The sequence below is a fragment of the Drosophila simulans genome, chromosome 2R (genome assembly GCF_016746395.2).
Source record: "Drosophila simulans strain w501 chromosome 2R, Prin_Dsim_3.1, whole genome shotgun sequence".
Lineage (NCBI taxonomy): Eukaryota > Metazoa > Arthropoda > Insecta > Diptera > Drosophilidae > Drosophila > Drosophila simulans.
The window spans coordinates 7,655,222-7,680,261 of NC_052521.2; the positions used below are offsets into that span (position 1 = coordinate 7,655,222).

The 25,040-nt window shown below is 46.8% G+C and overlaps 5 protein-coding genes across 22 annotated transcripts in view; 2 read left to right on the top strand and 3 right to left on the bottom strand.

Annotated features, from left to right (window-relative positions):
• Positions 1-16: 16 nt before the first annotated feature.
• LOC6733846 (cell growth-regulating nucleolar protein) lies at positions 17-1,081 on the top strand. Its single transcript, XM_016167796.3, has one exon. It carries the CDS (start codon positions 170-172, stop codon positions 1,013-1,015), a length of 846 nt encoding a protein of 281 aa, XP_016026862.1. The 5' UTR covers positions 17-169; the 3' UTR covers positions 1,016-1,081.
• LOC6733847 (general odorant-binding protein 68) lies at positions 1,075-2,737 on the bottom strand. Its single transcript, XM_002080855.4, has 4 exons — positions 1,817-2,737; positions 1,585-1,698; positions 1,377-1,533; positions 1,075-1,318 (listed from the first exon to the last, which is right to left on the bottom strand). Exons 1-4 carry the CDS (start codon positions 1,955-1,957, stop codon positions 1,107-1,109), a joined length of 624 nt encoding a protein of 207 aa, XP_002080891.2. The 5' UTR covers positions 1,958-2,737; the 3' UTR covers positions 1,075-1,106.
• Positions 2,738-3,863: 1,126 nt separating this feature from the next.
• LOC6733849 (nidogen) lies at positions 3,864-12,092 on the top strand. The gene is made up of 12 exons (XM_016167797.3): positions 3,864-4,569; positions 6,476-6,955; positions 7,028-7,789; positions 7,858-8,499; positions 8,728-8,998; positions 9,061-9,206; positions 9,267-9,676; positions 9,850-10,007; positions 10,542-10,796; positions 10,853-11,027; positions 11,085-11,369; positions 11,429-12,092. The coding sequence occupies exons 1-12, from the start codon at positions 4,339-4,341 to the stop codon at positions 11,682-11,684; spliced, it is 4,071 nt and encodes a 1,356-aa protein (XP_016026863.1). The 5' UTR covers positions 3,864-4,338; the 3' UTR covers positions 11,685-12,092.
• On the bottom strand, positions 9,825-10,529 carry LOC27206796. The gene is made up of 2 exons (XM_016182603.3): positions 10,406-10,529; positions 9,825-10,351 (listed from the first exon to the last, which is right to left on the bottom strand). Exon 2 carries the CDS (start codon positions 10,347-10,349, stop codon positions 10,044-10,046), a length of 306 nt encoding a protein of 101 aa, XP_016026864.1. The 5' UTR covers positions 10,350-10,351; positions 10,406-10,529; the 3' UTR covers positions 9,825-10,043.
• Positions 12,093-12,160: 68 nt separating the features above from the next.
• LOC6733850 (potassium channel subfamily T member 2) overlaps positions 12,161-25,040 on the bottom strand; it is a 97,415-nt gene continuing 84,535 nt past the window's right edge. For 4 of the 18 annotated variants that reach the window (XM_039292642.2, XM_039292640.2, XM_039292646.2 and 1 more), the window contains 16 exons: positions 24,766-25,031; positions 23,479-23,790; positions 21,908-22,219; positions 21,584-21,734; positions 20,644-21,168; positions 19,910-20,015; positions 19,628-19,843; positions 19,410-19,573; positions 19,242-19,353; positions 18,984-19,169; positions 18,723-18,929; positions 16,285-16,461; positions 15,610-15,815; positions 15,089-15,446; positions 14,075-14,263; positions 12,161-14,013 (listed from right to left, as the gene is read on the bottom strand). In XM_039292642.2, the coding sequence (XP_039148576.1) occupies positions 13,726-14,013; positions 14,075-14,263; positions 15,089-15,446; positions 15,610-15,815; positions 16,285-16,461; positions 18,723-18,929; positions 18,984-19,169; positions 19,242-19,353; positions 19,410-19,573; positions 19,628-19,843; positions 19,910-20,015; positions 20,644-21,168; positions 21,584-21,734; positions 21,908-22,219; positions 23,479-23,790; positions 24,766-25,031 (3,775 nt within the window). In that variant the 3' untranslated portion in view covers positions 12,161-13,725. Of the gene's footprint in view, positions 14,014-14,074; positions 14,264-14,458; positions 15,447-15,609; positions 15,816-16,284; positions 16,462-18,722; positions 18,930-18,983; positions 19,170-19,241; positions 19,354-19,409; positions 19,574-19,627; positions 19,844-19,909; positions 20,016-20,643; positions 21,169-21,583; positions 21,735-21,907; positions 22,220-23,478; positions 23,791-24,765; positions 25,032-25,040 lie in introns of those variants that run through there. The other 14 variants (XM_039292655.2, XM_039292652.2, XM_039292651.2 and 11 more) reach the window with 12 other exon arrangements.

The window sequence follows — 25,040 nt, forward strand, 5'->3', positions numbered from 1 at the left end:
AAATCGCTCTTAGACAACACTGCATTTCAGGTATTTACGCCGCGAACGGATATGGCCACTCTTATGCCCACGTGCGTTTTGTTTGGCCTCCGCCGGCGCTAAATTCAACCGAAATTACCTGCAATTCCAAGGATTCCCCGGTAAACAAGAGATCAGCGACTGCTACACCATGGTATTTTTCACGTGCAACATATGCGGCGAGTCGGTAAAGAAACCGGCGGTGGAGAAGCACTACCAGACGCGCTGTCGCGGCAAAGACAAGAACGTGTCCTGCATGGACTGCCTGAAGGACTTTTACGGCGAGGAGTATGTGGCACACATTAAGTGCATCTCGGAGGCCCAGAAGTACGCCAGCCAAAGCCAGGGCTTTGCCGCCAAGGAGCCACGCAACAAGAACGCCCAGAAGCAGGAGAGTTGGATGGACATCATCCGGTCGATCCTCGACAGCAACGAGTACAATTTAACTCCGGCCGTTCGATCCGCCTTCCAGAAGCTCCAGAGCGTCGACAACGTGCCCCGGAAGAAGGCCAAGTTCGAGAACTTCGTAGGAAACTGCATGCGCATGCCCCGCAACCAAGCCTCCCAGGTGTGGGACATTCTCGAGAAGGAGCTGAACAAGATGAAGGAGGCAAAGCAAGCGGACCTGGCCAGAGCCAAGGCGGAGAAGATTGCGGAAATACAGCAGAAGCAGAAGGCAGAGGCCGAGGAAGAGGCGCCACCCAAGAAGAAGGCCAAAGTGGAGGCCACGGAAGATGCTGCTGCTGAGGAGACCTCCAATGGAGTGTCCAGCGACTTTGATTGGGTCGCCCAGCTAACTAAAATCGTTACCAAGCAAGAAGATGGCATTTTCATGGAAAAACTTCGTAAGAAGCTGCTCAAGAAGTATGCCAAGCATCTGTCCGTCGAGGAGTTAACCGAAAAACAGACGAAGAAGTTCCAGAAACGTTTTGATAAGCAACTCAAGCTCGCCGATTCCTTGCAAGTGGATGGCGATTTAGTTAAGATCGCTAGCTAGCCGAATATCCTACCTTTAGTCATAGTTAAATTATAACAAAAGGACAATAAACGTGTAAGCTGCAAATGGTGCCCATGTATTAATCCCACATCTAAGATTTGTACTTTAGATACTGCATGCATTGCTTCAAATGATTGCGTGTCTCTTCGCACTGGGCTGTTTGCCGGAAGCGCTTGGTCGGACAGTGCAGGATCATCTCGTTGGCTACGCACTCGAGAACCAGCCCGGGATACGGATGACAGCCATGGCGCGAGAGACGTTTGGCCAGCTGCTTCACTCCTTTATGTGGCATCAGTGAGAGCGCTGCAAAGGGTAGTTCATTTGGAGATGATTTAATAAACAACTCGGACAACTTGCACACCATGCTTGTCGCACTTGACATAGGTGTCATAGAGAAGCTCTATGTCCGCATCGTTGACCAGGTCGCTTTCCAAGTGCTCCTTTACCTCATTGAGGTTCAGTGAACGGCGGTCCCTGCCCAGGAAGTTCGTACTGTTGAAACTGCACTCTGCGGTGCACTGATTAAGCAATTAGTTTGGTACTTGTTTACGCTCCTCAACCGAACTCACAAACATGTATGTCTGCTCCTCTTCATCCGTCTCGTATGGAATCTTTTCGTGCCATTCCATCTGGCAGTCGCTAAACTGGGGACTCTCGTCGTGCAGGTCGCAGCAGAAATCATGCTGCAATAAAAAGTTGTACCCGATCATCATTTTATATGACGATTTCATTGTCTGGCTCTCGAGTTCTATTTTTTTATAAATCGCTCTAAATCCATCGAAAGACTTGGCTACAACTCACCATTGTATCTACAGAATTCAGTTCACAGTCTTCATCCAAGTCCTGTGGAGTACTTCTGCCCGTCACCCAAGCGGTCAGAAGGAGGAGCAGAAATGCGAACAGTTGGGAGCACATTTTCCGCAATGCCAGGGGTAAATCCATTTAGAAGTCAGCGGCTTTTATAACTGAGTGCCCGCTTCAGGGGTGTAATTTTGCGTAACATTTGATGGCTTTTAATTTGGGGCTTAATTTACGTTTTTAATTATTCCACCCGAAAATGGCCCAACAGTCTGGCCGGGTGCAGCGTCATCGTGACCGTCGACGTCGTCATCGTAACGCTCCAGTTCCTGGAACGCACTGCAGTTCCATTAGCCCGCTGCACTCGAAGATAAATGATGAAAAGGCGCAGGCATCCATCACCGATCAAGCGGCGCAATATCCAAATATAGCAAAAATTACCCGGGCCCTGGGCCACGCACTTTCCTTTGGTCTTCTGGTCGGGCGAAGATGACTGGTATGATGTCTAGCAAATGCATGCGGAAGCATTCCCGATCCCAATTCCATTCCCACACCCATTCCGCTGCATTCAGCTGCAACTAATTAACCGAGAAATACATCATAAATAGTCCAACTGACGGACCCCCATCCCCCGTCATTGGTTCCAGTTGCATCTTGGGTTCCAGCTCCTCCTGCTCCTACTCCTCCACCTCCACCTCCTCCTAGCCCGCACCCGATCCTCATCAGTCAGGGCGCAGACGTTGCGTCGCTGCCTCAGAAGTTTACCATTTGTTTATTTTCGACTCGCACACACACCCCGCCGTGGAATGGGAGTGCTCCGGATTAGTGATGTTAGATCTTAGGAACTAGCTTTTTATTTAAATGTTAACATTTTAATATTGATTCTGAATGAATGTAATGTAAAAATTAATGTTCGCTCAAGATTGGTCATACCACTGGGAAAACCCCTCAATATTATTAGAAAGGTTGCTAGCACCAACTGATTCCAAACTTTTTGATTTCCGCCTCATTTTGAGAACACATACATTCGAATTAACTTTTAAATTAAAATGACACGATTTTAATTCATATGCCAGGTTTTACTGAGTTTAAAACCATTTAAAACAAAAAACTCTAACATAGCTGTTTTAGCACCACTGCTCAAAAGTCTTGGAGTGGGCACCAGCCTCTGAGGATTGGGTGTGGATATGCGTGTGGAGTCGGTGTGACTGTGGAGAAGGTATCCATACGCTTCGCCCTTTCCTCGCGGCGCTTCACGGTGGCATGCGCTGCGGGAATTTTGGGGGGCAAGAGCAATCGAGCGGCACGTGCCCGCCTCAAGTTCAGTTCCCTGGAATTGGGACTCCCGAAACTATCTAGTAGCACCAATGTGTTACGGAAGCCCGGCCCAGAAGTCTCCCTTAGGAGAACTAATTTTTATATCCAAGGTGACCATATGTTTAAAGTGCCGTATAGCGATCTTCAGGAGAATCTGTGAATCTAACTTATTTAATATTAGTTTGAAAACTCTACCTTTTTAAAACATCGATAGATAAAGGTAAGGCACAAGTAACAACATTTATGAAGTCGTTCAATAGTTGGTAAGCTAGCTAACATATGGGCAATATATTTTAAACTTTTATAGACTCAATCATATGATTGAGTTTATAAAAAGGAATACATACTATATATATTTTCAATGAGGTGGTCGAACATGAATTACAATGAACGTACCCCTATTTATAATGAAATCGATGTGCAATGATATAAAGCTGATTTTGAATATCACCAAATGAATGAGCAATCCTATACTGACCATATTCCGCTGTTAACTGATTATTTTATTTGGCCATAATTACGTACTCCCTCCAAAGCGAGAGCCCATGCCAACGACGACTGTTGATGGTAAACATCAATAAAGAATTGTCATAATCGTACAGCATCTGGTTCGGAGTGCAGTCAGTGTGTGGATCCTATTCGGGGCACAGACGTATGGTATCTGGGGCCTCCAGAGAAACTCTCGCTTTCCGCCACTCACCCACACACACATACACACATGCACAAACTAAACGGCACTCCGGCCAGCAGCTCACACAGATACGCGATGGTAACGGACGGATGAGCACCGAGTCGAGGAGAATCCACCGCGGAGACGACGGCCAATCAGTCGAGAATCTGTTGGCAAGCCGTGCAGTTCGTTCGGGTTTCCTTGCTCGCGTGTTCAGGAAGCAGAAAGCAAAAGTAAAGCAGAAAGCAAAAGCAGAGGAGCTGGTCCGCCACTTGGAGCGACAGTTCCAAAATTCTGTCAAACTATACACACGGCATAAACCTCTACATATATTCGTCGAATAGATAGTGCCACATTTTATTTATAAATCGCCTATATTTTTGGATCAAACTTGAGGCGAAGGCAAGAGTGCTTCAGGAATTCGGTTTTGTGTCTAGTGTGAAAATGCCAGTGGCGAAATTGTGAAATCCCCGCGTGTCAAAGTCAAAGCAGTAAAGAGATACACAAGTCAGGAAGGACCCATCCATATCCCGCCACAATGCCGACCTTCGGCAGTAAGTTGCTCGCCTGCCTGCTGCTCAGCTCGGTGATCCTGGTCAGCGGACAGTTCGAGCACTATCTGGACAGCCTGCGCGCCTCGGAATTGTACGAGTTCGAAGAGGGTTCCCTGGGCAGCTTACAGCTCTTGCCCAAGGGCGACAGCGAGACGATCGTGCTGCAACTGGAGCAGCCCATTCACTTCTACGGGGAGCAGTACGAGCAGCTCTATGTGAGTACCCCTAGCATACCCCCTCAGTGGATGCAGAATTTTGTGAGACTACAAAGTATCTCAAAGATTGTGCACTGAATGAATTTTTGCAGCGTGCAGGGTGACGAGGTGATAAGCACGCGTTGATAAGGGGCAATCTATATGCAAACACAACGCGGTTCAATAGTTTCTAGACTACCATGCATCTATTTCTGGGGGAGCCTGCTTTGTTGTGGTGCCCGCGTATTTATAGGCGACATTAATTTTCGGCAAAACATGACAGGTCGCACATCGATTTCCACACACGCACCCCACTCGCACGGTGTCCCAATAAGCCCCAAGTGCCACACATCCGCAGCTACAATCCGCGGGCACTTGAGGGTGGTCCAAGACCAAAAACCGAAAACCAAACCCATTGATGTCGCTTTGCCGCCTTGGCCAAGTGCCAGATGCCAGAGCTCCGGGCATCCGAGTGTCTGAGTGGTTTCGGCACTTGGCAGCCAAAGTTATGAGTTCTCCGAAGTGAGAGCCTACTGCGAGTGTCGCCTATTTTTGAACGCGCTTTTTTATCTGCTCTGCATTTTGTTAGTTAATTAACTAAATTTATGTGTCTGACGTAGAGAAATAGCACGCGGCACAGAATCAGAACGGCCAAAACGAGCACTATGGCCATAGAAATCCATAAATTTCGTTGAAAATTCCTAGGCGAATGCTTGAAATGATCGGAGGAGCCAGTAGCCAGTAGCCAGCTCCAAAGCGCTTGGGTCGGATTGGTGTCGAAGCCATTACGAAAGGGTATAAATAAACTCGTCAATAGTCCGTCAGTCAGTCGGCAAAAGCGTGAGAACAATGCCAGCCTAGATTTCTTCAATAGGAAAAAATTAAAAATAAAAAAACTTGAAAAGATCATTCGAGGATATGAATTTGCATTTAATTGCAAATTAAATTTTGAGGGGAATCTATTTTATGTTTCGTGGTTTTTATGTTTCATAGGATCATTTGTTTTCGATTCCTAATCTTTAAGATCTCAAGATCTTAAGATCTAGATTTGTCGTTTTGTATGCAAATGCAACATCCACTCTTTAGAAAAACAGAAACAATTTTAACAAAAATTTAAACATTTTGAATACTTTGAGGCCAGTCCAAGTCCTGAAACAATTCAGGTGTGAAATAGAGACTGAGCAGAAGTGAAGCATTTGATGTTTGCTTACCCAACCTCAATCTGGCACCCATTGTGGCATGTTGGATATCCATGCGGAGTTGGGTATCCATACAAATCACCAGGGAAGCTGCCGGAATTTCCAGACATGCCGTGTTTCCCCGTCGCGATGAACGGAACCCGTGGAGCCACCAGAGTGACATGATTTATGCAACGGCCTGTCGGCAACCACAAGAAAGGCATTTCGGAAACACCTGTGCTCCCATTCCGGGTTGTTTATTCAGGTTGCCTGTTGCATCGATGGAGTTGCAGCTAATTATAGGCGGATCGTTAGGCGGATGTCGGCCGAGGACTCAATTAGGAGGCACTGCAGCAGATCACTTGATATGCATCTCCCTTCGTCAGATCATTTGCCGCCTTGTTAATGGTTTGTTGTTGTTTTGTTTCCGCCAGGCGAATGGCCATTAGGAGTTAAGTGGCCCGTTAGCACTTCACGGGGCGCGCTAATTGCCACGCCATATGGAGGCCAAGTATTTCCACTTCAAACGATCCCAAGTGGAACTTCCTTATTCCCATACACTTAACAAAATTATCCTGGAATCTTTAAAATTTACTAAGCAAAACATTTTCTATAACACCTTGATGAACTGAGTATCGCCTTCAAAACATTTATAAAAAACATATGTGACTAAGAAAATTGATATTTTAAATGTAACTCCTTAGTATTCCTTATCTATGTTACTTATAGTTCTTTCTTGAATTCCCCAGATCAACACCAATGGCATCCTCACCTTCAACTCCGAGTTCCCCGAGTACCTGAACCAGCCCTTTCCGCTGGAATATGCTTCGATAGCGGCCTTCTACTCGAACGTGGATACCTCTTTCAGCGATGAGGGCACCTCGATCTCCCTGTTCGAGTCCAAGGAACAAAGTATCCTCGACAGGGCCTCCAGTTTGGTGCGTTACGCCTTTAGCAGCCAGCCTGAATTCGAGGCTCGCCAGGTGATCGTGGCCACGTGGCGCAATGTGGGCTACTTCGACTCCAAGACGGACCGCCTGAACACCTTTCAGGTGGCGCTGATTGCCAACGAACAGAGCACGTTTGTGCAATTCATCTATCCGGATGGCGGTCTTAACTGGTTGCAGGGCGAGACAGCTGGATTGGGTCTCCCTGACATTCGCGCCCAGGCAGGATTCGTGGCTGAAGATGGACGCTTCTACACCTTGAACGGTTCCGGATCGGAGAATGTAAGTGCAATATATAACTAGTTATATTCTATGTGACTTTGTTTCTTATATTTCCCCATTTACACTCTGTAGGCCCGTTTCCTGAGCGAAAGCACCAACCTTGGTGTTCCCGGAGTCTGGCTATTTGAAGTGGCCCCCATTGAGAGCGAGCAGAACGTGAGGACTCCCGACAATGCCGAGTCCCTCACAGAGTCCCCCGCTTTGGCTCTGAGTTGCCAGGCCCACGCCCATCAGTGCCACGAGAAGGCCGAGTGCCACGACAAAGCCGAAGGATATTGCTGTGTCTGCGGGTCCGGATTCTATGGCAATGGAAAGTCCTGCCTAGCCAATGATCAACCGATCCGAGTGACAGGAACTCTGGCCGGAGAGCTGAACAAGCAGCCCGTCAGCGAGGAAGCCAAGCTGCAGTCGTATGTGGTGACCAGCGAAGGCCGCACCTATACCACCATCAATCCCCTAACCCCCGAACTGGGCGCCCAGCTCCGACTGGTTCTCCCACTGCTGACCACCGTGCCCTGGCTGTTTGCCAAGTCGGTGGGTGGTGTGGCCAATGGATACCAATTAACCGGCGGTGTCTACACCCATGTATCTCGATTGCAATTCGATTCTGGGGAGAATCTTCATGTGAATCAGACCTTCGAGGGGCTCAACTACTGGGACCAGCTATCTGTGAAGATTGAGATCTATGGTGAGGTTCCGGCAGTGGCAGCGGATGCAGTCCTAGTCCTACCCGACTACGTGGAGGAGTACACTTTCGAAAGACCTGGAGAACTGAAATCTGTCCAGGTGCTCAATATAAATATTACCGAGGAGCAGCGTGTGTTGGGACTTCAGGTAAGTCCTTTCTTTCCACGTTCATTTGGTGTGCCGATTTCTAAATGTTAATTTTATGTTTTCTGCAGGTGGAGCAAAGAATTTTGTACCGCAGCTGCCTGCGCGATGACGAGGCAGATCCCAGTGCCACCAAGGTGCTGCAGAAGATCTCCAAGGTGGCACTCGACTATGTGGAGCGTGACCAGGCTCTGCGCATTGGCGCCATGAGCAAGGTGGGCGTGACCCCCGAATCGAATGCCTGCAACGATGGTACCGCCGATTGCGTGGAGAACTCCGTGTGCGTTCCTTACGAGGACACCTACCGGTGCGACTGCTACCACGGTTTCGCTGCCCAGCTGGACGAGCGTGGAGTGGAGGTCTGCCTGGACATTGACGAGTGCGCGACGGGCGCCCACGTCTGCGATGAGAATGCTGTCTGCGACAACACGGAGGGCGGATTCAACTGCTACTGTACCGAGGGATTCGAGGGCAACGGCTACCGTTGTTTATCCAACAGCACCGCTGACAACATTGAGTACCCGCCAGCAGTCGAGGGACAAGTTGAACCCACCTCCGAACCAAACCCCAATCCCAGCCCGTATCCCGACCAGGGACAGGACCAGGAGCGGGAAAGGGAAGATGAGCGTGAGCGGGAGCGTGATCAGTATCCCCAACCGAATCCATATCCATATCCTGAGGAGCAGATACCCCAACACCCCGACGAGTGCTACGTGAGTAAACTAAAAGCCTGATTGAATTTTATATTTTTCTTAATATTGAATGAAATTGGAGAAGAGAGACCTAAAAAAAGACACCATAATTTGTATCATACAAGACTATACCAAAAATAAACATTCTATGGCTTTTAAGATCGAAATGAGCGCTTAGAAGTATGCAACATTTATGGTAAATGTGAAGTTGGCATCTTTTCATTATATGTATTATCCTATCGTATTCAGCGCTGCTCGAAGGACGCCGACTGTTACCAGGGACGTTGCACGTGTCACGAAGGATTCGACGGCGATGGCTACACCTGCACCAATATTTGCGGACATGGCGAAGTTTGGGAGAACGGACGTTGCGAGCCTCTGTTGCTCGAGAGGCACGATGTGGATCCACTGTGCGATGCTCTAGGAGAATGCCGATGCCCCTATGGCTACGAACTGAGCGAGGATAGTCTGCGCTGCACCTACGTGCAAGAATTCGATGGAGAAAGGAATGCCGATCTGAGTGAGATTCTGTCAAGATAGGTGGAAGGCGTCGGGATAACTTAACCATCTTGTACCTTGTAGTTCCCTGCGATGTGGATGAAAACTGTCACATCAACGCCACCTGCAATTGGTATGGCCAGGAGCTTCGCCACATTTGCACCTGCCAGCCGGGATTCAGAGGCGATGGATACAACTGCGACCCCATCAGCGACGACTCCTGTGCAATTGTAAGTGATTATACCTTCATATAAGATATCCCCATGACAGCATCTTTAAAACCCCTTCAGAGACCCGATATCTGTGACGTTCACGCCGACTGCGTCTATGAGGAGCAGCTGGGCAAGTCGGAGTGCCACTGCCAGGCGGGCTACGCAGGCAACGGCTTCAACTGCCAGTTGGCCGCCGAGTGCCAGTCCGCAGAGCATTGCGGCGAGAATGCCTTCTGCGACGACGGCGTCTGCCGCTGCCAGGCGGACTTCGAGCGGGACGTCAGTGACCGCTGTGTTCCGGCGGGACGTTGCGGCAGCGTCTTCTGCGGCTCGAATGCCATTTGCAAGTGGGATTCGGCGGAGGGCGTCCAGTACTGCGACTGCCTCGAAGGATATCAGGGCGACGCTCTTACAGGATGCACCAGCAAGCCTCTGTCCTGCCACGTCCTTAACAACTGCGGCATCCACGCCATCTGCGAACCCACCGAGTAAGTGCCTCAACGATGCAATAATTTGATTATTAACTGATCCTTACAACTATATAAAATATGCAAGGAGATGCATTTTTTGTAGTGTTTTATGTTCTCATAGGATTATGTTACAATCTGCTGACCCATTAAAACGAAGGAATAATAATACATTTCTGCTGCTATATTTATAGGGATCCGGCCAATTACGAGTGCCAGTGCATCGCTAGTTTCAAGGGAGATGGCTACGTGTGCATCGAGGAGCAGAACTGCCTGAACAACCCGACCTTGTGCGACATGAATGCCCAGTGCCGTTCGACCAATTCCGGTCTAGTCTGCGTCTGCAATCAGGGTGAGTTTGAAAAGATTCGAGGACAGCCCTCCGATTTCACTGCGGGCGGGTGGTCCGCTCCTCAAGGCCACTCCTCTTCTGTTCGCACGGGGCGCAGGAGTTGAAGAAGCAGAATCCGAAGATGGACAAAGCCAGAACCACATTGAAATAGCCGTTATTGCGGTCCCAGGTCAGCGGATGCATAAAGAATTCTCGCATGGACTGGAAGTGCGTGGGGCGCTTGCTAGCCTCGTCGGTTATGCTGGGCTTAAAGTTTTGTTGGTTGAAGGATCGGCATTTCTGTCTAAGACCTCCGGCGGATGAACGGCACAGCCTTGTTAGCACTTTCTGGGTATGACGCATCCCTTGACAGAGTAACAAAATTAATTGGTTTATATAAGCCATCGAAGGAAACTTACCGTTTAATTGATCAGCAAGCTGAAAATTTGGAAGAGAGAGAACGAAAGTAGACAAGACTTATGCAGCTAGGAGTACTATGATCAACCTTATACTTTTGTAACTAATACACTGTTTTTTTTTTTTTTTTAATTTCAGGCTTCTTTGGTAATGGATCCTTGTGCCAGGAGCGTCAGCATCAGGACTCTGACTTCCTGATTGTCAGCCAGGGTGTGATGATCGCTCGCGTTCCGCTAAACGGACGTAATGTCCGGCCCATTTCGGTGGCTCAGATGGCCATTGGTCTGGACAAAGATTGCGTGGAGGGCCGCGTCTACTGGGGCGATATTTCGACCAAGAAGATCGTGAGCGCCAAATACGACGGCACTGATCTGAGACCGTTTATCACCACTGGTAGGATACAATTATTGTTGGCCGAAAGCAAATGCCTAACCCATTGTTCTCCTCAGATATTGAATCTCCCGAGGGTATTGCCATTGATGTGATCTCGCGCCGCCTTTATTGGGCGGACTCAGAAAAGGATACCATTGAGGTGGCCAGCCTGGACGACCCTTCCCTGCGGGCAGTGATCATCAACAAGCAGCTCGTCAACCCCCGTGGTATTGCCGTGGATCCCTACAGGGAGTAAGTCCTGGTTTCAACACCATTTGCAAACTGCCTTCTAACGGTATGATTTAACAGGAAACTGTTCTGGTCGGATTGGGACCGCGAATCACCCAAGATCGAGATGTCTAACCTGGACGGCACTGGTCGAGAACTTCTGCTGGGCAAGGATGCTGTCACTCTGCCCAACTCCTTGGTGGTGCTTGAGAACTCCGGCGAGGTGTGCTATGCGGATGCGGGAACCAAAAAGGTGGAGTGCATCGAGCCACAAAACCGCCAAATTCGCACCATCTCCAACCAACTGACTTATCCCTTCGGCATTACCTTCACGCACGATCAGTTCTACTGGACGGACTGGACCACGTGAGTTCTTTGCATTTCTTTGGTTCAGGAATAGAAACTAATAGGAATATTTTATGTAGGAAAAAAGTGGAGATCGTTGACAGCTTGGGAGCACGGCAGACGCCCATTCAGCCGCCCTTCTTTGGCAGCCACAAGATGTACGGCATGACCGTCGTGGAGCAGCACTGCCCGCAGTACCAGAGTCCCTGCCAGATCAGCAACGGCGGATGCACGGACTCCCGGCTCTGCCTGGTCAACCGACAGGCTCCGTCCGGAAAGAGCTGCAAGTGCACCAGCGCCTCCACAGGATGCACCGTGCCGGCGCCCGGCTACTAAGTCTATTTTAAATGCAAACTGAAATTATTTTTCGATACGTATACAATCATATAAAAAGCAAGTTAACCAAAGCGCGGAAGGGTATCGAAGTACACTAAACTAAATTAACTTAACTAACTAGGAGTGCCTGTGTGCCATTTCAAAGAAGAATAATTAATAAAGAGAAACCAGCTAGAAATTTAGCCAGAATTTAAGTGCTTGGGAGAAGCGTTTCTTAGATCCAATGTTCAAAAAATAATTCAATAGTTAATTCAAGAAAATCGTTATATAACCGTCTTTACTCCCCTGAGCTAAAGGCACATTCTTACATAAATTACGAATTTTTTATAAGACCGAATGCAAGTTCAGCTTTGTCGACAAATAAATTGAACTAAAAAACCCAATTCTTTGTTCGGGATCCCAAATCAATATTCAAAATCTTACGATGATTGAAACTCTATAACAAATTGGATGTGATGTAATCAAAAAGTCGAATATTTATTTCCAACTATAGTTTGAGTTTATTGTGAGTTCTGCTCGGCATGCCTTAAAGAGCAAGGCGCCGATAAATATTACAGCAAGTTTATACCCTAGTCCGCACTAATCGTATCTCTAATGCCGCAGCCAATGCCAATTGCGGCTCAGTTAACTACTTTTGTACATTGAGACATCGATTTGATCTATGTGGCCTATGTGGTTGCAGATGTACAGATTCATTCAGTAGTATACAGAACTATATATGTCTATATAAATAGGTTTCTGGGGTGCTAGGCATAAGCTAAACTAGTTATTCCCTCGAGACACTGGAATGCATTTCATCGTCATCGTTGACTAAAATTTCCTTATAAAACTGACGTAAGTGCTTTAACTAACATTTTTGTGAGTGTGAATGTTTGTGTGGTATGTGGCATGTGGCATGTGGTTGAGTAGGTACATAGTTTGCTTTAATTAATTTCTAAAGAGCCTATAGCCGGGATCGAATTGAGTTACACTTTGCTACAGGGTTGTGTTAGATGCGAACGCTGGTTCACATAGCTCATTGAATTTGGTACAGTTTCCGATACTTGATCCTTGGTTCGAACTAGCCTTAAATAGTTAACTCTAAACTCTATATCTAAATTCTGTTGTCTTTCGAATTAAGTTTTGTTCATAAAGTTCTAGTAGTTTGTTTTTCCTTTTTTTAAGTTTTAATGCATGGTTGGTTCTTACTCACATAGTTTATATACAAATTCTTTGATTTATTTTACTATATGTATACATATTTCTGTTGGTTTTGTAAAGCATTAGAGTATACCAAAGCCCGTTCCAATTTAAGTTATGAAAACCGTTTCACTTTCTGGTTTGTTTTTCTCCTTCTTTCTCTCCTATAATTACGTAAAACACTCCTAGTAGTTTTACAAAATGTGAATCTGAATGTGTGTATAGTACAAGACATCGATAGCACCTTCATATATGTATCTATATGGGGTTATAAGTGGGTCAGAGGAAGATCCTCCCGAAGGAAGGGGAAGCTAAACCGAGCTGAAGCCCAACTAAGTGGTCATACCTAAGGTATATACATGGTTTTTGCGTTAAAGCCCGATCTATTTGATAGTTTGCTACATCTGGCTTAGAACTAGGCATCCGATATATACAGTTATACAGTTTTCTCAATCATCTTCCCACCTATCCAATAGTTTAACTACATTTGTTGTTCCCAAAACACAATTTGCCGCGGCTTCCTTTGTGCAAAGCTGACATGTTCATAGCTTACAACTAATTTGCAAAACATGCAATATACAATATATGCCTACTCCCTAGCGATAAACTGATAAGCACGCGCCACTCCCTAGTGATCTATTAAACGTACGAGACTAACCTAATGGGACTCGAAGTGGACTAACCGGGAACGCACACCACAGACAGCCTTTGGGGTGGGTGGGTTTATTTGGTTGGGTTCCTAATACTTTCGCTCTGCCTAGAACTTATCTCTACGGGTGTGTCTGTGTGTGCTGGCCGTATTCTATATCCACTTGTTTTTCGACATGGAGGAGCGGAGTCGGCGCCCCCACATCAGGTTGTATCATACGATCGTTCCCTGCAAATGCTGTGGCGATGACACCTGAGATGACTGCTGTCCCAGAGAGTCCTGTGCTTGCAGTGATCCACTGGCGCCCGATGAGGTACTTGGTCCGGGTCCCAGGTCAGCGGTATTGATGGCCAGTGAGGAGCCGCCACCCAGCATGCCGCCGGTGGAGGAACCTGCTCCAGATGGATTAATGCCACCTCCACCGCCACCGCCTAACACACAGGGCACACCTAACATGGGTGTGGGCTCCTCGGGCGGTGTCACCTGCAAGGATATCTGGTTCTGAGGGAGAAAAGGATAGGTTAGCCTTATGGTTAATTACACAGATCATTATGGCACCCACCTCCATGCCGATGCTACCGTTTAGGGATATCTTAATGGGGTTACTATGGTTCGTTGCCTGCATGAGGGTAGTGAAGTGGCTTATGCCGATCTCTTCCAGCGACGACTTTCTCCGGCCGTGGCTGACGCCCACGCTGGGAAGGCCCTGTCGCAGGGACGAGGATCGACGCAGCAGGATATCGTTGTCGATCTGCAATGGGAACAAGCACGGGAAATATCCACCAAGATTGGCGATAATTAGTAGGGTTAGTAAGCCCAAGGCAGATGTACTTTGATACCAACGAAACTCAATTACGTTTACACATACAAATTGGCAATTGTTGCAGTAACAGCTACAGTCACTCAAAGAACTAAACGAACACATAAAGAAGAAACACATGAACTTCAACTCGTAATGCGGCTCGATGGTGGGGCTAATTTGATTTTAACTTGGACACTTAAATGAAGCGTGTCTAATATTTCATGAGTTTCCTTGTTTTAGTGATTATTCTCTGGGTGCGGACTATGACTACGGTTTGCTGTTGTAGTTGATTGTTGCAGTTGTTTTGCGGTTGCTGCTGTAGATTGTTGCAGTTGCAGTTGCTGCCGTGCTTGTTTGGAGGGGTGATCTGCGGCTTAATTTTGTGTTCCCATAATTTTGATGCTAAGTGTGAGAGTGCAAATGCTGTCCCACAAATGGGACAAGCAACAAAGTGAACACATTCGTTTGTCATAGCCAATTGGTTAAGAAATCAACAAAAAAATCAAATCAAATGCTCCACAAAGAGCTCACTTTAGTTATTTTAGGATTGAGTTTATGCTGCGATCAGGGAATTTAAAATTTGAGATAAACTCAATCATTAATAATCGCAGCATAAAGTTAATTTAATTTTGTGGTCCTGGTGTTTCTAAACTCAAATGTTAAAATGTAACAAACAAACGTGGAAACGTGAATCGAATCAAACGAACAAACATAGAGAAGGAAATCGGTGGTGTGTGTTTGCTGTGTGTGGGTGTAATAGGAATAATAGCCAACCCGCAATGAGTTACTCCGTCCTCGCTGATTGCCAACCACCGTCGGACTGTCGGGTAGAGAAAGAGAATTCGATTTAATTTGCTGCATCGGGGGACTACAGCGCTGCGAGGATGATCCATACCCGGCCAAGGTCTGAACGCTCTGCATTTGCATGGGGTTCAATCCGGCAATGCCGGATCCTCGACGCGATCCAGCCCCGACGGCGGTGTTGGCCATGTTCATGTTCATCTGCGGCATCTGAGGGCCGCATGTGGCACCCAGGTTGATGTTCGAGCAGAACGAGATGTTCGACTTGCGGCGCGAGTTGTGTCGCTCGAAGGTCTTTTGGGCAGAGAACGGCGACGGCCTCACCAAGTATCTAATGGAAAATTTGTTAAATAAAACCAATTTAGAAGAGCATTTTCTACGAGATCTACGAGTAGAGATATGGATGTTTTCTACCCATGGCATCATACTCATTATACCTTATCAACAGTTAACGGTATAAACTAATTTCTTATAAAAAGTATGATATTACTCACATGAGATCGCCTTCCTCCAGTTTGAGATCACAGCTCGGGTTGATTATCACATAGGACAGGTGGTTGCGTTTCTCGCTCACATCGTCGTAGTCGATCGTGGGTAGATTCAGAGACTCCATCCGACTTCGCACGAGATTCGCAATCTCCGCCCGCTCGATCTGCTGCGCATGGTTATCCCTCGCCTCGTCAGCCAGATTGATGGAGTACTAAAAGATTGAAGTACTTGCTAAGCACACTATCTTAAGGTAAACCATTTACAGGATGTTACAGGCCAGTTGGGTTTCCCACTTGTAATGATTTAATTGAATTTTAACGAAAGTGTAAACCACTTTACGAACCAAACCATGCCCAATAAGAGACTTTAAGAGAAAACCCAAAGTGGCCCGTTTAAGAATGTGCTAGCTGATCCTGAGTGTGTGTTTAATTGTTGTGCGAAAATGCAGACGAGACCGATGGGCAGCATCGTCCCTTGCTGGTTTAGTTGTTTTAGTTGTAGTGAATCATGCTACCATACAAAGAACATCATGCTGCAGAAGCAGGAATGAAATCAAGACGGACCTACCTGAAACCAAACTTAAATGGCGCCCCTTAACCCCCACCCTTTACCCTTTACGGGATACAGTTGATTGATTGAAATCGAAAATGGAGAATGCTGTTGAGTGGGGCGCTACTTACGGATGATCCCTTGCGCTCCGAGCAACCGCCCAGGCAGTTGACCGACCGCTGGCGTTGCGGCTGAGGCCGGAAGCTGCTGGCGCCACCTGTTGCCGACCCAGGCGGACGGTAGGTGACCCCGCGCAGCATTTCCGTCGAGTCCTTCGTCGAGTCGGGCGTGCCGGTCTCCTCGTCGTACTGAGGCATGCCCATGATTAGTTTGGTGTATGCAAATTCGAGTTCAATGAGTTCGGTTAAACACAAAATGATTTACATATTTAATTGGTTTTTAATTGAAATGGCAAATTGCTTTCACTGCTCTCAGTGTTCGAGTATGCATGTGTGTGTGAGAGAGAGTATCAGTGTGTGGTATGGTGACTGAGTTGTGGCCTTAGCAAAATGGTTAACATTTAGGTTGTTTAGGCATGCCGTGGGGAGGAAACACGTAAAAGTTTGTTTCCCCCTTCCGCTAACGGTTGAATTCAAAAATTTTAAGAACTGAAAACACGCGTTTTATTGATTTAAAAAGCCAGAAAGCAAAAAGTTTCTCAACCAAAATCGATAAAAACTCTATGGAAAAGGTGCTGGGCAAGCTATTGGCGGTTGTTTCTCAACTGGGAAATAGAGAAAGCAAAGTTTCTACCATTGGGACGACATTTCACCTACGTTCGGAGGTTTTTCAAGTCTAATTAAATTAAGTTTTTTTTTCGTGTTGCCAATTAACCCAAAATTGTTTGCCCATCCCTCATGCGGCAGGCTCTTATTGATTTTCAAATCGAGCGAGCATTTTTAATGAGCAATCAGCGTGCGCATCTGGGCAGGGACAAAAACTTTGAGTAATTGGGGAGTTGTTCGTTCAATGCCACAGAATGGGTTAGAAAGAGTCACAACTGCAAGGCCTGGCACAATAAGCAAATGCAATCAGCTAATTAAAAGGCGGCATGCACACAGCAACGGAAACAAAATCGGAAGGAAAACAAAACTGAAACTGAAGTCAAATTAAAGCCGGAAGAGCCAAGCATGCAGCAGCCAACAGGTCACGCAAAAAGGACCAACAGGATGGGATTGGAGGTACCACTACCCACTCCCAGGAACAACAACACTACGACTAGACTACACACAGTTACACACAACGAATTGGTGGCCAGACTAAAGGGGCAGGCATATGAGAATGTATGAAGTTTGGCTGGTGTTTCGGTATTTCATTGGTATTTTGCTTGTTTTCGTTTTCATTTTCATTTTTGCTTTTTCTTATTTGCTTTTCGCTTTGGGGAACTCACTGCGTGCGTGTGCGTCAGGTCCAATACAAACGCAAATCAATTGTTCAATTGGTACAGCGGGGCGTATGTGTAATTTGTATGAGTAATTTCATTGGCCTGATCTAATATGCTCACAGAATGCTGGCTAATGGTTCGTCTGTCTGATCTGTTATCCTATCGAATGATGAATGCTGTGACGGCAAAACTTAATCCAAAAACGAAACGGGCGATTGGGGTATGAGCGGATAACTTGCGGCCTGATTTGCAGCAAGGTCAGAGCTACTGGAAAAGTAAACAAAATAAGGAGGGCAATCTAACGGAAACGGAAACTGCAATGGGAGTGGGAGTCGTAATCGGAATCGGAATCAGAATCAGCACGCTATGCTTTGTATAAATGAGTATATTCTGGTATGTAGGAGTTTACTTTAAAGGGAGCGATTCGTTGCTAATAGCGTCAATCAAGCTTATAGTATATATGTTTTAAGGATAAATCTAAATCTTTACCATTTCGGCCGTTTACGATTACAAATTGAAAGGATTATTTATATTTGGATATATATATATTTATATATATTTATAGAGAGAGAGAGAGCGAGAGAGGGAAACAGGTATATGTATGCACTTAACATTATTCGAGGTAAATATGCAAACTTCGTATGATGAACAGACTTGAGACTCAATGCAGTTAGTAGTAAAGCGTAAGCGTGTGATTTATAACACAAAACCCAAAAGTAAATCAACTGAGGAATAGTGAAACTTAAAACCGAATCGAACCGAACACAATCAAAAGAACTTCGATTAGGCCTCGTCGTCACCTGGGGAACTCAATTAGTTAATTTGCAACTGAAGTTAAAAAGTTATCGTTTTCTGTTTAATTTGCTTTTCGCTGTGTTTCGGTGTGTGTACCTAATCGCAGCTCGAGATGCGAACAAGTGAGCAAAGACAAGTAAAAGGCTATAGTTAGAGTAGAGCTAGGAAGATAGAGTTAGACATAGAGAAACAGAGAGATATAGTCAGGCTAAGTGTGGACTGGTGAGTGAGTGGAGTGAGCGTGTTAGTTGGGTTAGAAACAAATGTCTCTCGAGTGTCCTGCAGAGCCGTCCCCCTTTTTCTTTAGTTGGGATCGGATGCGCGGTCTAGAAGTTTGATCTTGGGATCTGATCTTGAGATTTGCTATTGTTTGTTTTGCCTTGGACTCACCGATGGACGCAAGCGCACACAATGCCTGCTGAAGGCCGAGAAGGGTCCCCATCTCTCGACCGGCGAGTTACTCACATGAGACGTGTCCGCATTCGACGTGTCCTGCGTGCGGTAAATGCCAATGGGTATTTCGCAGGTGGTGGAGCACAGCTTCTGGTACAGCCGACCATAGGTGCGTATCCACATGTCGTCCTTAGTGATGCGCATCTACGGATGATAAAGTTGAAACAAATCGCCTTTCATCACCTGATTGGCACTAACCGAGGTCAAGAACCCACTGCCCGGCGCCTGGTCAATGCCCAGCAGCAACCGCACAAAGGTAATCACATAGTCCTTCACGAAGGCCTGGTACAGCAGGGTGTCCAACATGGAGGCACTGAACACGGCTCCCGCGGCAAAGGGCAGACGGAACATATAGGAGATGTGCGACCCGCGCTCCTTCTCGCGCTGCAATTAAGTGAGCGGCAAATTAACCAAATGTCAACTGAAAGGGGGGCGTGGGGCCAACGCGCTACCGACCTTCTCCATTTTGCTCAGATGGAGGGCATACTTGTCGTGGGCCCGGAACTGCATGAACCTCATGTTGGAGCTCTGCGACAGCTCGGTAATGCTCTTGATGCTGGGAAAGAATCTACAAAGAGGCAGGACGGTGTCCAAGCTGTTTCAGTTAAGCTAATTATCACTCACTTGAACATATTCTGCACGGCCACTATGGTGTTGCAGTCTGAGAGGGAGTCCTCCTCGGCCGAATTGGAGAGCTCCTTGTTGACCACCACCACACTTTCTGCCAAAGTGATGCCAGCCCTCAGCAGATCGTCCAGGCAGTCGATCGACCCCAGCATCCAGTAGACCTGCGACCAAGTAGAATCAGAATGCACCAACCAATTTAGAATTTGACAGCCTACCAAAGGAAAGTAAGACAACGCATCTAGGAAGGCCACATCTGGCCTTCTCTCCAGGAGCAGGATGATGGGATTCAGCGAGGTCTTCGATCGGAAGTGAGCTCTCAGCGGGATGATGAAGTTGTATATGCCATTGGAGGCGTAATCCGCAGCCAGGATAATCGTCTTGTTCTGCCACTGGTACTCCTTTGCGTTTCGATAGCTGCAGTGCTCGCAGACCTGCGAAAGAGATTGGTTTTCCTCCAAATGAAATGGTCTGGCCCAAGGACTGTCATAGCGACCCACCTGAGCCAACTGCAGACAGCAGAGCGGCTTCTTCTCTTTGAGCAAGTAGCAGAGCGTGGGACTAACGCCAATGAAGGGTGACACAGGTGGAAACCCCTTGACGATGCTGGAATGGCAGACGATTCTGGGTTAGACGTGAGCTCCCCGTGGACAAGGCGATGGGCGACAGGTTTTAAGGTGGGTGGTGGTGAGATGTGCGGGTGGGAAAACAAGCAGATTGTGCTGGGACTCAAACGATTTAGCTACAAGTTGGGAAATTGTGTCGGGTAAAAAGGGAAATGAAAACTACGAGCAGATCCAAAGCATTCACTACGAATTAACAGAATGGTGAAACTTAAACTTTAACAGTGATTCCCAGAACCCTGCCGTTGTGCTCCTTCTACGACCACTGCGTATGGAGGCGAAACTTTGGCGCTTTCAGGAAGCCCTATGGAATGAATACACAATTGCAGCCGAAAAACAAAACAAAGCCAAGGAGCAAGCAGAAGCAAATGCTGATTATATGCAGATGCACCACGGCACCGAGAGCCACGACAAACACCACAGAATCTCGAGTTGTTCCGCCTTAGTTGGTCCAAGGTAAACGGCGGCGTCATTAAAAGATGTCCTGCGGCAGGCAAACAAAAGCAACAACAACGAACGAACAGCAACAACGAGACAAGAACTCTTCAACAAATGGCGTGTGTCCGCAGAATGTCCTTCCCCCCCATCCCCCCGCCATCAGTCAGACTTACCAGGAGTAGTCGTAGACCCAAACCGGACGCACCGGTCGACGTGTCTCTACGGAACTGCTCGACGTGAATGCCGTTGCCCCACTTCCTGCTGCCATTGCTGTTGTCGCTGCCACCGCCGGCGTGGTTGTTGTGGTGGCAGTGGAGCAACTGCAGGAGCAACATCGCTGCAACTGACGCCTTCTGGCCGCCAGTCTGGCCAGAGTTCCTCCATTCAGGCCCACACCCATGGCCATGCCCATTCCGGGCACCGAGCGGCACTCACTATCGCAGCTGTAGCTCTTTTTCATGACGCGCCTGCGCAACTTCGGTAGATACTCCTCGGACGGCATGGCAGCGGAATCGGCATTAGTTCCGGACTCGCCGGCAGAATCACTTGGATACGCAGGAGCAGGAGCAGCAGCAACAGCAGCAGCGGAAGCGGAAGCAGTGGCACTGCAGAAGCTGCAACCGCGCTGATACGAATCCTCCGAGGAGCTCATGATGAGCGAATAAGTGCGCGATTGTGGAAAGTGCCCGCCCAAGCAGCTGATGCGAAGTTTTCGATTGTCGTTTAGTTTGATGTGTTCAAAGAACGGTGGTTACATTTAAGGAATGGGGCGGGTGTCTAGTGCTTAAGTACAACATATACAATTTACATTCAGTCGGATCTCGCAGTCCTCAACGATCCACTTCTTTTGTACAATAATATACTTAGATCGTTTCGGATTTCTGAGATCAGACTAGCATGGTCTATGTACACAGATTCATGTCAGAGGTTAGTTTCTCGTGGTAAACAGAGTAGCTAAGAAATATAGTTAGTGATACACATACGTAGTACAATCTGTTTGGGGGTCTAGATCTATATTGATAGAGACACTACACTGGGAAAGGTGGATTCGGTGCCTCGGAATAGTGACAAAAAGGGGAGTGTGAAGGGTTTGATTAGAGGGGAGATACTTACGCAATCTTCTCGGATGGCGAACGCCAGGGCATCTCGTCGTCGATCTCGTCATCACTCTCGTCCCCCTCTTCGCCATCGTCGTTGCCGGCGATGCTGAATGAGGAGGAGGTGAACATGTCGGGCACGGGCAGGATCGAGGGACGTCTACTACCTGTAAATGGCAGTGATGTAGTTTAACTAAATAGATACGTCATATTTCTGGGGCAACTAAGAAATTATACTTTTCAATCAATGCTGTTATAACTGGGGTTGGAAACTCAAGGAATAATTCAAATAGATCTTATGCCATGTAGTTGTAGGACTGGACTTCCTCTTTAAACTTACCCCTCCGCTGGTTGAGCACATCTGGGCTGAGCAGGTTGGGATTGTTGGCAAAGGGCACATCCAGGTGATTGCCCGTGGTGGTCAGTGTGGCTGGGGTGATACTGAGCGAGGTGCCCATGCTGTGGGCACTGCCCAAGCCGAGGCCGCCTCCACCACATCCACCCGATCCGCCCGCCATGCTGGGAGATCCCATCGTCTGGGGCGGTGGCGGCAGGGTCGTTGTGGTTATCGTTGCCGCCGTCTGGGTCACCGTCGTGTCCTTGAGGTTCTGCCTAGAGTCCGAGATTATCACAGCCGTCGGATTTTCGCTAGCTAAATTGGGTCAAAGCGGAAAGTGCAATTAGTCCCGGTCAACTTGACGATCAATATCCATTCTAATTACAACTACTTAGGCGCTTGCTATACAGGATAAAATGTCCACTAATTTCAGCTGAGCGACAAAAATGTGACAGAGAAAAGGGCAAAAAGGCAAGTGGAGCGGGTTTATTGGGGGAGATTCTACAAGACAAACCTGGGAAAACAACTCGTTAAAAGTCCTCGACAAGCTTGCACTGGCCGGGAAACTTTCAGCAAAGTGATTAAGGTGCAACTTGGCCAAAATGTTGTCTTTCCCCTTCTGCCAACAGTTTTTGGTTACTTAATTACAGGGGCGGCTGTGGGAAAGGGGTGAGCTACGATGACGGGTCTAATTTGAACGCACAATAAGCTAGACTATTTCTATGCAGCTAATTTACACGAATTGTTGCGTGAGGTGTACATATTATTTACAGCCAGTTCTACACATCCAAAGCTCATGCACACACACACAAATAACATCGCAAACAGAACGAAGTGCAAAGACAGGCGGAAGAAGAAAATGACGGGCGGAAGTTGAAAAAGTGATGTTTGAGCAAAGACAACTACGAAACGTGAAGAAGAAGCCATGTAAAAAATGAAGCAAACAACAGAAATAGTTTTGCATAGTGGCAAAAGGAGAAAACAGGAAAAAGTGCGAGGCCAGCGTGGGTGTGGTCATTAGGGTGGACCTTTATTTAAAGTTCTATATTTCGACTCTCGGTTTTTCAACAAATAATATTTACAATTACCGCGTGTAAATTACAGTTAAGATTGAATACTAGATATATATTCAATGTTACGTATACGTTAAAAACGATTTCTTTTGCGGTGCATCTGATGGTCCACCCTAGTGTTCATGTATGGGTTTTTTATTTGACTGGTGTATGTGGGAGGAAGGAATGCAGAAATGGGCTTGGATGGCGCCGGATGTGTGCTTTGACATGGGTAGCGGAGAATGTAACATGGGGTGGGGTTTAAAGGCAGCTCAAGCTCCAAAATCGAGACAGCAAGAGAGAAACTGCGAAAGATATATGTATGTAGCTTGTATGTGGGGACGCTGAATCGGTTTTCGGTGAGTGATAGAGTTAGGCAAAGAACGTGAACGAAATATTTGTGATTTGCTTCATTTTTTTGGTAGTATCTTTTCTTTTTGGATTCCAAAGATGCGGGTTTGGCTTGACTTGCGGGCTTTTTACTTTCGTTTGGGGTTTCGGTAGTTCTGGTGTCACACTCACGCACAAATAGTGATGCAAACTCGCCACTGTCAGGTGTTTGCATTGGCGGATGCGGTTGCGGATACGATTGCGGATACGGATACGGTTGCAAGTGGGTGGTGCCGGTGGTGCCACCACCACTATCGTAACTGGGACTGTGGGGCACACGCACACAAACAGACGGCACTGGTGGTGGTGCGGCTGCGGCGGTTGAGGTTGCATTTATTGTTGCTGTTGTTGTTGATGCTGATAGTAATGTTGATGATGTGAAGGTGGTGCTAATTGTTGTTGTTGTTGCTTGTACTGTTGTTGTTATTGTTGTTGTTGGGTTGGCTGTTGTCATAGTCGATGATGTAGTTTATTGTTATTGTTGTACTTAGACGACATTCATACATAACATAAAAGGATAAAACGAGGGTTTATGTGGTCTACATAATGGAAACTCTGCACTAGTTTCCCCCAGCCCCTTTTCCGGTTTTCCAATTCGATCAAATTTACATTGATGATATATTCTTAAATTCCAAGCCAGTCTCATTAAATTTGATCGAGAGCGGAAACGGAAATTGGGCCTAAGCTCTTTTCTAACGGTATATCAGTTTGAGTGGCGAGTGTTTGTTAATCTAGTGTAGTGATTGAGTGTGTGTGTGTGTTGGGCTGTAGACATAATCTATCCTAAAACAATAAAATCCTATGGGTCATTGTATATGAAACTAAGTTTAATGTAAAGGACATTGCCTCTAGGACCTAAAAGCGTGTTCTGTTTCAGTTCTGAAAAGTTGCATTGGTTTTCATACATATTTCGTAAAAGAAAATTAAGCACTTAAGCACTTAAGTAACTTCCTCGTGGGAATAAGTTAATTAACAAAGTGGAACCCATACAAAATGATTAAGGTGGAAAGTTTCACAAACTTAAAAAAGAGAAAACGAATTCGGGCAAGGCGAATATTATGATTAACGTTAATTTGAGGCAGCCTCGCTCACAAACACACACTTAAAGCGTTTTCTTTTCATTCAGACAAACCAAACAAACTGAAAAGTCGAGGAAAACGACAAAGAAAACTTTTAACTCAGCCTCAGAAATAAGGATTATTGGATAAATGTAAGAAGGGTAGAGAAAGAGAGAGAGGTAGAGCAAGAACTGGTTGCTAAATAAGGAAGCTCACAATTCATATATATCATATTTATGTTTGTATGTAAATGGATATACATAGTAGTTTGTTCATTCATTCGCTTGAATTTTAAATGATTGAACCTCAAACACACACACACACACTCGCACAATTGGGTCTAAAGAAAGGGTCTACCCACCAGTTGCAGCAGTGGGGTGGTGGGAGGCGGATGAGGAGGCACCACCTCCGCCCCCTGTCCCGCCCCCCTCCTTGGCAGCTGCCGTGGGGTCCGATGTTTGATTTTGATTAACGACAAATGCGGAATTCTCTTCCTTGGTGATGCTCATGTAATAGCACGTGTCATCCTTTTTCATAATGTGCCTGGGTCCGGGATTCAATAGAATGGTTTCCTCGTAGAATTCCGGCAGCTCCGCCGGTCGCACGCCCACCAGGGCCACTCCATATCTGCGGAAG

Coding starts and splice junctions, on each gene's coding strand:
- LOC6733847 (XM_002080855.4), bottom strand. CDS start 1,957: ATGGATTTACCCCTGGCATTGCGGAAAATGTGCTCCCAACTGTTCGCA. Junction 1,534..1,584: donor AGGAGCAGACATACATGTTT/GTGAGTTCGGTT, acceptor TTGCTTAATCAG/TGCACCGCAGAGTGCAGTTT. Junction 1,319..1,376: donor TGTCAAGTGCGACAAGCATG/GTGTGCAAGTTG, acceptor TACCCTTTGCAG/CGCTCTCACTGATGCCACAT.
- LOC27206796 (XM_016182603.3), bottom strand. CDS start 10,349: ATGCGTCATACCCAGAAAGTGCTAACAAGGCTGTGCCGTTCATCCGCC.
- LOC6733849 (XM_016167797.3), top strand. CDS start 4,339: ATGCCGACCTTCGGCAGTAAGTTGCTCGCCTGCCTGCTGCTCAGCTCG. Junction 9,207..9,266: donor GCGACGACTCCTGTGCAATT/GTAAGTGATTAT, acceptor AAACCCCTTCAG/AGACCCGATATCTGTGACGT. Junction 11,028..11,084: donor GCCGTGGATCCCTACAGGGA/GTAAGTCCTGGT, acceptor ATGATTTAACAG/GAAACTGTTCTGGTCGGATT.
- LOC6733846 (XM_016167796.3), top strand. CDS start 170: ATGGTATTTTTCACGTGCAACATATGCGGCGAGTCGGTAAAGAAACCG.